This window comes from Zootoca vivipara, chromosome 3, assembly GCF_963506605.1.
Source record: "Zootoca vivipara chromosome 3, rZooViv1.1, whole genome shotgun sequence".
Taxonomy (NCBI): Eukaryota; Metazoa; Chordata; class Lepidosauria; order Squamata; family Lacertidae; genus Zootoca; species Zootoca vivipara.
Genome location: NC_083278.1, coordinates 17510244 through 17521509, shown reverse-complemented (window position 1 = coordinate 17521509; position 11266 = coordinate 17510244). Strand labels below are relative to the sequence as shown.

Genomic DNA, 11266 nt, shown 5'->3' with positions numbered 1-11266 from the left:
ATCTGAAGTGGTTTGCTTGCCAGCTACTAGAAAAATGGATTTTGTGGCTACATCAAACTTAACAGCACTAAAGTTGCATGAGTTCTATAAAGCCAAATGTCTAGATTGTTTAAGGCAGCCAAGTGCAAAGAGCTACTGCTTTGGGCGGGGGAGGGGGCTCAGGTTTTGTTCAGTGAGTGTGATGTGCCTGTTTGAGCTCACCAGAATTTTAAAGCTTCTTGTTGTTGTTTTTTAAATCTCATTTAAAAGAATCCTGCTTAAAATGCACCAAAATGTATTAGCATCTTGAGGCTCAGTCTGGAGGTTACACCAAAACACACCTATAATTCCAGGTGGTAAGCAAACTGCTCTGTAGTCACTATTTGAGCTTCACCCCTCTGCTCCTTACGTTCCACATGCAGCTCTGAATTGGGTTAGAGACACCGCCATGTTCTGACCAAGATTCCAGCGTCATCCACCCAGGAATATACAGAGGGTTGTCCCTGTACTGGAATGTGGATATTCCTTGAAGGAAGTAGTAAGAGACAAGGACTAGTGTCTTACAATGTCCCTTGAAGACCCAAATCTGCTCTCCATAAAATTTTCAGGAACACACATGGCTTCAGCATGTGGCCATTGGCATAATCTACTTGGCTTCTGAAAACATAGACCCTTCCTTTATTTGTTCTGGTCGAACAAATGGCAAAAGAAGACCTTCATAAAGGAGAGGAGATTCCTTCTCCCCGATGTTCCAGTACACCTGCCTGTTTCCACATCACATAACAATGTTTCTGCTTCTCTCTAGAAGGGAGGATGAGTACAAGAAATTGCACCACCTGGGGCAGAAGCCATCCACCCACGCTCATAAGAACATAAGACAAGCCTGCTGGATCCGGCCAATGGCCACCCTGTCTTCACAGTGGCAAAACCGGATACCTTGGGAAGCCTCCGCCCACCTGTGATTCTCAGCAGCTGGCATTCAGCGGCGCAATGCCTCTGGCAGTGTAGGTAAAGTATCTCTCTTCCTCTCCACCCCCCTCCCAGCAGCGGGCAAACAGTGGCTCGTCTTTAAGCTACTCAACAGCTTCAAATCACTAGAGTGCAAGGGTCATAAAACTTGCCTGAGAGAATTTCACTGGAAACAGAATATTGAGTTTGGTATAAGATGATTAATGTATCAGTTCAGTTAGCAGTTCGAAAGCACGTCAAAATGCAAGTAGATAAATAGGAACCGCTACAGCGGGAAGGTAAACGGTGTTTCCATGTGCTGCTCTGGTTTGCCAGAAGCGGCTTTGTCATGCTGGCCACATGACCTGGAAGCTATACGCCGGCTCCCTCGGCCAATAATGCGAGATGAGCGCGCAACCCCAGAGTCGGTCACGACTGGACCTAATGGTCAGGGGTCCCTTTACCTTTACCTTTACCTCAGTTATGTTACCTGCGAACGTAAAATGAGAAAAAGACAATGTGTCTGAAAGAAAGAGTGTGTTAAATGTACATTTGTCAAATCGAATTACTTTCCTAGATCAGCACAGTTGTATTTGAAGGGAAACTTTACTCTTGGAAACACTGAAGGCCAATAGTTTGAATTTTCAGAGTATGCACAGGGTTTTGAGGGGGGTTTCTACAACAACATATCCAGAAATGCCTTTGCTTGCTCCTCACAATATAGACAGCAAGACTTATGGGAGATCTGCAAAGAATCAACACGCAGAGTTTTTAGCTTTCAACTGGTAATCCATTGCCACCATATTAGCATTGTATCTTAAAATACTGCGCATTTAAATTTACACAGAGGGAAGGAGGAGCAATGCCACTTTTTGCACTGTACAAAAAGCATTTCACAATTCTTATTTCATAGTTCTAGTTACAGGTAGGTAGCCGTGTTGGTCTGCCGTAGTCAAAACAAAATAAAAAAAAATTCCTTCCAGTAGCACCTTAGAGTCCAACTAAGTTTGTCATTGTTATGAGCTTTCGTGTGCATGCACACTGGGTATCTGAAGAAGTGTGCATGCACATGAAAGCTCATACCAATGACAAACTTAGTTGGTCTCTAAGGTGCTATTGGAAGGATTTTTTATATTTTTTTTCTTATTGCATGTCACTGAAGCAACCTTGCAAAGCAGGTTCAACTGAAGGGGTGCGAGCAACCATAATGTGCCCCAATCCCACTATAGCTTCATGGAACAATGAATATTACAACAAGTCTTCATTCAAACTAGACTAGCACATGTGTTGTCAGGAGGGCGGGGGGTGGGGCTCCTTTTCTCTGTGGGCATTGTGTATTAAGTGGCCAGGCCAGGATTAATAACGATTGTCCCAAATCAGTTCTAATCTTGCCAAGGAAGTGTTGACCCTGAATGGAAAAGAGCATTGCAAAGAAACACAGCTAGCTCACTGGGGTCCCAACGAGTCCTGGAATGGGGATGCAGAAAAACTATCAAGATACACAGCCGTGATGCATACAAATCTTCCTTGTTGTTGTTGTGGAGTGGGAGTTATTTATTCGGTTTATAGCCTGCATTGTTTGAGTAGCCTAAATAGTAGCTTATGGGCTTGCTCAGCTAATTTCATGGCAGTTGACGGAAGCCCATACAGGGTATAAGGGTAAAATCAAGCAGCTGGTAAGGTCTGCAGACGTCACCAACAAAACACCACCTGTAGTTTTTCACCATGGACCCTGGGCAGATTATTGTGGGGGAGCATGCTGGTTTCATCAGACCACTCAAGGATTTCATCCAGTTGAAATTTCACTGAGATCATTAAGAGAACACAGCACAAGTCCAACATATCAGCTTCAAGGGTTCATTATGGGCCGAGGCTAAAGGCAACAGAAAAACAGATCCTTTTTTAAATTAACTACACAAGCGGCCCATTAGAAACCTATTCTGGCATCACCTCCCAAATTCTCTTGGTCTTCTGTGCTTTTTTGTCAAGATCCATGCCTATCTAGCAGGATTTGGTATCCCAACATGACCCAAGTAATACCCAGAGATAAAAAGGTTAAGGTAAAGGGACCCCTGACCATTAGGTACAGTCGTGACTGACTCTGGGGTTGCAGCGCTCATCTAGTGTTATTGGCCAAGGGAGCCGGCATACAGCTTCCAGGTCATGTGGCCAGCATGACTAAGCCGCTTCTGGCAAACCAGAGCAGCACACGGAAACAGTTTACCTTCCCGCTGTAACGGTACCTATTTATCTACTTGCACTTTGACGTGCTTTCGAACTACTAGGTTAGCAGGAGCTGGGACAGAGCAACGGGAGCTCACCCCGTCACGGGGATTCGAACCGCCGACCTTCTGATCAGCAAGCCCTAGGCTCTGAGGTTTAACCCACAGCGCCACCCGCATCCAGTACCCAGAGATACAAGAATGTTAAATTCAGAGTATCACTCCGCAGACTTAGGTGTATTCATTTAGTTGTAGGCTAATGTCATCTGAGCTTATGTTGGCAGTGCTAAAGGCTTCCTTTGTATCACATCTGCAGCAATGCCATTTTATAGAACCATCTGCCAACCCCTTTGCCTTCCAAATGACAAAATCCCCCTTGCCCTTGCCAGAAAGAAAAAACACCCCTCTGTAAGTTGTGTAATTAACTCATATCAGGAGATGCATGCAATTGGCTGGGAGGTTTCCAAATTCCTGCCAAAATTAAGAACAGTTAATGTCAACTTCTCTTGAGATCCTTCGCCAACCTGCTGATGTTGCCGGACTACAACTCCCATCACCCCTAAACACTGGGCATTCCGGCTGGAGCTGAAGGAAATTGAATATTCAGAAGGTACTAGGTTAGGGGAAGGGGCTGCCCTGCTCTACCCCTTCTCTCTCCCCTAAATAAAAGCTCCCAGTGCTTGTATGATCACACAGAATGGACCTTGTTTTAGCAGCTCTGTAAAATCAAACTTCCATGTACATTATCAATATTGCAAGACGGTTCTGTGCCTAAAACAAAGGGTTGTTAACGTTTTTTGAAAGGGGGGGAGTAGGATCTGAGAACTTCAGGCAGCCTTGACCAACCTTCAGGGACCCACATGCCACTTGGGTGTGAGTACCCCACACTCTCTTATGACCCTTCCCTCAGTTGGTGTGGGTTACTTGATGAGAGTCCCATGGACTGCAAGAAGATCAAACCTATCCATTCTGAAGGAAATCAGCTCTGAGTGCTTACTGGAAGGACAGATCCTGAAGCTGAGGCTCCAATACTTTGGGCCACCTCATGAGAAGAGAAGACTCCCTGGAAAAGACCCTGATGCTAGGAAAGATTGAGGGCACTAGGAGAAGGGGATGACAGAGGACGAGATGGTTGGACAGTGTTCTCGAAGCTACGGACATGAATTTGACAAAACTCCAGGAGGCAGTGGAAGACAGGAGTGCCTGACGTGCTCTGGTCCATGGGGTCACGAAGAGTCGGACACCACTAAACAACAACTTGATGTGATGGCTGGGGACAGGGCAATTTGCATCCTCATTAGGGTGTTGGGTTCTGCCCCTCACTGCTGGGCCAATTTTCCCCCTGCCCCGCCACCGAAATTGGTGGGGCATTGGAAGTCAGAAAAAATTGCTCAGCCAGACCAGGGACCAGGCTCCCAAACTGGGGTTAGCCACCTGGAACCTACAGGAAGAATTTGCAAGCGACTTGCATTGATACAAGCGGGATGAATTCAGATGAAATCATTTGGGTTCAATTTGTTTAAAAACAGCAACAATTTGGAAAACCATTTCCAGGGATTTGCTCTAGTGAGACAGCATCTTCTTGATTTGCTTCTTCCCACTAGTATTGTAAATCAAGATAAATCAGCAGGTTATGCCAGCGTTGCCTGGGATTTTTGTTTTCTCCACGGGGAGGGCAAAGTGCAGCAAAAGCCCACGCCAGTGAAGCTCCCATTCACACACTACTTTCAGTTAAGCTCAAGTCGCCGGGAACATATGCACAACAGCAAAGCGGGTCATGTCAAAACTCGTAAATCTTTGTCAGAACAAGAATTTTGCCAGCTTGGCAAGAGGCCCATATCAGACTCAGTCCTGATCTCATCAATATCTGCAGCTCCCATAGCACTTTAAATTACCATTTAGGGCATGTAAACAAAAGTCAACAGGCTTTAGGACCCGGAAGAAAAAGAGGGACTAGCTTCATCCCAGAAGGACAAAGGCTTTTTATGCTTTTGAGCTGCTTGTTATGGAACTAGAGATCAGCCTCAAATACTCTTTTTTTTAAAAGAAAGAAAGCAGCTTTCTCCTCCTCCCATAAAAGAAAACTCTCCTTTAGTGCAAGATAATCATAAGCTTAGGACAGCCACAAAACTGCAACCCTGCATGCATTTCGGCTGTTTAAATCCACAAAGTCAATGGGATTTCAAACAATTCATTGCACAGCATTTCAATCTGTCCAAGAGAATAAATGCTTCTTCTAAGGGTGACCATGCCCCACTATTCAGCTTCACTTTTTAAGCCTTATAATGCTTTTTAAAATCCAGGACCAGGATTCGTTACACCTCAAAAAAGTGCAAAGAACATTTGTTAGTGTAGTCATAGAATTTTTTAATACTTTACATTAAAAAAAACCACCTGCATACACAGCTTATATAATTTTAATGTAAACTACAGAGGTTTTCTCTTTTTAACCAGGTTGATTTAGTAGTGTGTGGGGTTTTTTTTTAAGAGTCTTTAGTACCACTGTAAAAAAAAAAATTGTAAAGGGGAAGGGAAAACTAAATGTGTTCTCCGAAACAGAAGTACAGATTATTCTCACACAGGCCCTGTAAGTTGCCCTGTGAAAAAAAGTGTACTGCTATTTTGATGAGCCCAAAAGAGTGCACTTAGTAGGCCTACTATATATATTTTTTTAAAAAAAATCCTTTTAAAAAGACAAGTAAATGTCACAATTGTTTTTTCAAGGCAACCAAAAGGAAGTTACAGTGGTTTTACTTCTTTGTAAATCAGTAACACAGAAAACAAAGTTGGCACAATGGAGCCGAAATTGAACATTTTCAAGTCCCCTCTTGATCATCAACTGGTGAAAGTGATTTAGGTGCTTAAATCATGACATCACCAAGGGTGTTTTCAAAGTGTTTTGCTGGAAAGTGCTTAGTTGATTTGTGCTCAGAATGAGGTTTGAGGTTCCAAGAGGGTGTTTTGCAATGCTACCCTGTTCAGATGGAAGATCAGCAAGTGCATAAAGTGTCCAAAATTAAAATTAAAAAAACAAACAAAAACATCCTGGTTTGTGCAAAGTAGGTTCTTTTTTTCTTCTTTTTTTGGCAAAGGAAGATAATTTATTTAAATAAACCACAGGGAAGCATTTGCTGACTCAAAAAGTAAGGGGAGGGGATGGGAAGCAAGAGGGAGAGGAGGCACCAGGCTTATGAAAATTTTCAACCCATTTACCTCTTCCCCTGCTCCACCCCCAAACTCATTCTACTGCCCTCTCCATACCTCCAAACTCCTTTCTTAAAAAACCATCACAAGAACAAACACTGAGGGAACAGAGGCAGGCTAGAGAATAGGCCACAATTTCCCAAAACTGAAATATAACAAGTCTCCAGAGAGACTGCGGCCCAGTCCAGTGTTAAATAATAAGTCACACTTTTTCAGTATTCCGGTTTAAACGAGAGAATATTTTATATGTACACACAGCAGAGATCCCTCCCCTTGGAAAACCACCACCCTCCTCCCCTTTTCAAAGCCTCAAGGAAAAATACGAATTCACAGCAGGAGATATTGGGGGTGGGAGAGAGGAGAGAGAAAAAATCTGTCCAGCAAAATGTCTCTTTGTAGAGTTATGTGTATCCGTTCAGTCCTGGGTGGGGAGACACCTCGATAGTCTTACTATAGCCTCCATCACAATGGCTCGAGAAATGGATTCCCATATTTGGCTTGGCGATGGGTTTGCAGCCCTCCCCAGCAAGGAAAGAAAGAAAGGAAGGAGCCCGGTACATTCAAGTCTCACAGTAGCCCTTTTGGACGGCGGGGAGAGTCGTTGCCTCTCAGTGTCAGCAAACAGGGGGATGCCTTGGCGAGGGGTCCGCCCTCTGCGATGATGACCAAGGCCTCCCCGTTTCCCGTGGGGGGTTCACACATGCTCCCGCGCCCCCTCTAGAAGCATGCATTCCGACGGCACCCACCCATCTCTCCCCCGGGTTTGTCCGGCGCGCGGCTCTCGGCTTTCCAGCGCGTCCCTCCAGAAAACTGCCCCCTCTTTGCGCCTTTTTGCGCGCCATTATAGCACCTTGCAGCAATTGATGCAGCCGTTCTGGGTGCCGTAGCGCTTCTGTAAGGCGGCTCGCGTGGCCGTCTCGAAAACCTCCCGCACGCCTTCCTTGGTCTTGGCCGAGCACTCGAGGTAATCGTAGGCTTGGATGCGGATGGCCATGGCGCGGCCGTCGTCGATGCGCACGGGCTCCTGCTTCATGCGCGCCAGCTCGTTGCGCACGTGCTCGTCGTTGCGCAGGTCCTTCTTGTTGGCCACCAGGATGATGGGTACGTTGGGGCAGAAGTGCTTCACCTCGGGCACCCACTTCTCCGGGATGTTCTCCAGGGAGTCGGGGCTGTCAACAGAGAAGCACATAAGGATAACGTCCGTGTCCGGGTACGAGAGAGGGCGCAGGCGGTCGTAGTCTTCTTGGCCGGCCGTGTCCCACAGCGCCAGCTCCACCTGCTTGCCGTCCACCTCGATGTCGGCCACGTAGTTCTCGAAGACGGTGGGCACGTACACCTCGGGGAACTCGTCCTTGCTGAAGACGATCAGCAGGCACGTCTTGCCGCACGCGCCGTCGCCCACCACCACCAGCTTCTTGCGGATCGCCGCCATGGCTAGCTGCGCCAAGCCCGCGCGGTTATACTGCTCCAGCAGGGAAACCGCGGCGACCCCTTCCCCGCGATCGGCAGCAGCCGTCTGCTCGCGCCTTGTGCAAGGCACCGTCGCGAACCGACGCCGGAAGAGAGGTCGACGGGTCCGGGAGAGTCTCGCCTGTGGGCTCCGGCCTTGCCGCGGGAACCGCCCACTTCGCCACGTCCAGGCGGGGCAGGTCTAGAGGCGGCTCTCCTCGATCGGCTTCTTCCGACGCGCCGTCGAGCTGCTCTTTTCCGCTCCAAATCTGGACCGGCGGCCCTTTTCGTCGCCGCCTGTTGCCCGACGGCTCCGGAGAAAGGGATCAATGGAGGCAGGCAAACCCAACCAGGAAAGAATCCGAAGCAGCTTTGCTTTGCCGAGCCTCCGGGCCGCGATCTGTTCTACAACAACGACGCGCGCCTCGCCCTCTGCGCCTTCCAACTAACAACTCCTCCCGTCCACTTTATTCCATAGCGCCGCGGCAACTCGGGCTGTGGTATTTAAAGGCGCCGGCTACTTTCTTAATATAGCTGGCCAATGGCGATAGAGAGGGTGAGATCATCCTTTCCCTGGAAGCCCGCGATTGGCGGCGGGGACTGCAGGCGCTTGGGCGGAGCCAAGTGCCGATGATTGACAGCCAACAATGGGAAGAGGGCGGAGCCCTTTCTGCTCTGGAGTGAGGCGCTGAGATTTGCAAGGAGGGGTTTTTGCAGGATGGGGAGGGATCCGGCAAAGCTAGAAGCGGAGACTGCTTCCACCTTTGTGTTTCTAACCTCACCCGTCCCGTAGCAAGCGCTCCCATTTCCGACGAGCTCTCCGTAGGGCTGGAGAGTTTTCTTCCAACTTTTCTCCACGGTAAAGACATTTTTGCCCCACTGATGCAGCAATGAAACTGCTAACACATTTGCAAAGCTAAAGTAGGGTACGGTGTGGTTTCAAATCGGATGGGGGCGGGGGACTCTATGTTTAGATTCTGACATTGCAGGGGGTTGGGGTTCCAATTCTATTATTCTTTGCTTGAGAGGTGCGCAGCAGCTGTTGCTCAATCATTCAGAAAAAGGGTCGTGAAATGTTGCTCAGTTCTCCATAAGTTGTTTTCCAAACATTTCTCGCTCTCCCTGTGTGTGTGTATGTACACAAGCTGCAACTGCTCACTTGTTGCCAGGCTCAACACCGCCGAAGTCAAGGAGGTGGCCCTGAAACTGCCCAGTGGAAGGGAACGAAACTGCTGTGGCATAAGTGGTGCGTTGGCAACTAGGAATTATTGAGCCGTTTGACAGGTTGGTGAATCGCTCATAGGTTCTGCTCCCTGCACAACACACAACTTCATCATAATCTTGTCCTGTCATTTTCGTTTGTTCTGCAAGTGTCAGAGCCGATGGCAAAGGGATGGGAGAGAATCCCACAATAGGATTAAGTCCATCGATTTGCAATGACAATGAAACACCCCTCCCCCAATTTCTTCTGCCTGCATGAGCAGCAAAACCTGGGTCAGGGACACACACCACTGTCACCAGATGTCACCACTGCAAACCACAAAGCAGAGATAACCGTGAAAGATGTGACAAAGTAAAACTCAGCTGTTTGCTTATTATTTCCAGAGAGGTCAGCTGAGAAAAAGAGTTTCCAAATTTTATTTTTATTTTTTACAGTGCCAGAAAAGAATATGTTTCTTGAAGAATGACTAAGCCTTAAAACAAACAAACAATCTGAAAAACCCCACCAACACTTCTTTAAAGTTAGTCGGCATTACTTTTTATTCATTTATTTAGCAGGAAATCAATATTTAGTTTGTTGGTTGGTTTATTATACTGCCTTATACTCGTAGATCTCAGGGCAATTCTACTAAACAATTGGTGAAAGTGTGTGACTCAGTTTGTGTGTGTTTGTGTGTGTTGTCTCCATAAGCTTTCAAGCAGCTTACAGGTTTGCAAATCACAAAAAACCCTAACTGAAACATAAAGCCACAGTGTGTTAAAAGTTATTTATCTCATATAATACACTAAGCATAAAATAAATATTAATTTTTAAAAAATCAAAAGATACTGTCCAAAGCTCCATTGAAACAGATCGGTTGTCTGTCTCTTTCTAATAGAGCTCATTTACTAGCCTAAAGGGCATCCCTGTAAAGTTTCTAGTCCTCAAATGTGTTCTGACATCACAAAGTTGGAATAAATGGGATTTTCTCCCAGGTATATCTGCTGTACAGGAGAGTGGGGGGCACGGGAGACCTAGATGTTGCTGGATTGACTCCCAATACATTTCCGAGCACAATTCAAAATGTTGGTGCTGACCTTTAACCTTAATGGCCTCAGTCCAGTATACCTGAAGGAGTATCTCCACCCCTATTGTTCAGCCTGGACACTGAGGTCGAGCTCCAAGGCCCTTCTGGTGATTCCCTCACTGTGAGAAGTGAGGTTACACAGGCAGAGGGCCTTCTCAGTGGTGGCGCCCACCCTGTGGAATGCCCTCCCATCAGATGTCAAGGAAATAAACAACTATCTGACTTTTAGAAGACACCCGAAGGCAACCCCGTTTAGGGAAGTTTTTAATGTTTGATGTTTTATTGTATTTTTAATATTCTGTTGAGAGCTGCCCAAAGTGGCTGGGGAAACCCAGCCAGATGGGCAGGGTATAAATAATAGCTTCTTCTTCTTCTTCTTCTTCTTCTTCTTCTTCTTCTTCTTCTTCTTCTTCTTCCAACTCCCATCATCCTTGACAATTGATTGTTCTGGCTGGAACTGATGGGAGTTGGAGTCCAACAACGTCTGTAAACACAGGTTTCTCCTGTTATACAACTGTCTTAATATAGACCCCCCCAGCTCCTGAGGCTCATGTAAATAAAAGCAGCATATCTTAAAACATAGCAGTCTGAAAGTTCTTTCCTCTCCTTGCTTCCAAGGCAGAGTGTTGGGAATATATAGGGAGAAAACCCCTTCTCTTCTTACTACAAAGCAATAAAGGGTCCAGCCGTCTCCTGCCTTTAGCCGCACTCTTGCCAGCAACTGCAGCTCAGGTGAAGCCTTCCCTTCCACTTTCTCTTTGCAGCAAAAAATAAAAAGGGTCCCCTGCTGAATTTCTGTGTCAGTCTGCAGATAAAGACACAGGGCCATGACAGGGGTGAGGGTGTCAGCAAACCTACCTGTAAAGATTCTTCCGTTCCTAAGAAATCAACCAGCTAATCTGTAGAATGTTTACTGCGCAGATGATATTATTAAGACCATCGCAGATCATGCCTCATTTTCAAAGATAATTTTGCCTGCTTATGGGAAACCACCAATCGTAGCTCAGTTGGGACAGCATGATGAGACATTGGGCAGAAGATTCCTGCATTGCAGGGTGTTGGACTAGATGATCCTTGGAGTCCCTTCCAAATCTGCAATTCTATTATTCTACGATTCTGTGATCCAACATATTTTCATGTAGTCTTGCTTAAGCTAGAAGCTAGTTCATACTGCTG

The 11266-nt window shown here is 46.5% G+C and overlaps 1 protein-coding gene across 1 annotated transcript; it reads right to left on the bottom strand.

The window, feature by feature from the left end:
- Positions 1 to 5491: 5491 nt before the first annotated feature.
- RHOB (ras homolog family member B) lies at positions 5492 to 8281 on the bottom strand. The gene has a single exon (XM_035109991.2). The coding sequence runs from the start codon at positions 7783 to 7785 to the stop codon at positions 7195 to 7197; it is 591 nt and encodes a 196-aa protein (XP_034965882.1). The 5' UTR covers positions 7786 to 8281; the 3' UTR covers positions 5492 to 7194.
- Between the last annotated feature and the right edge of the window lie 2985 nt (positions 8282 to 11266).

Excerpts from the sequence above, each read along its gene's own strand:
- RHOB (XM_035109991.2), bottom strand. The coding sequence starts at position 7,785 with ATGGCGGCGATCCGCAAGAAGCTGGTGGTGGTGGGCGACGGCGCGTGC.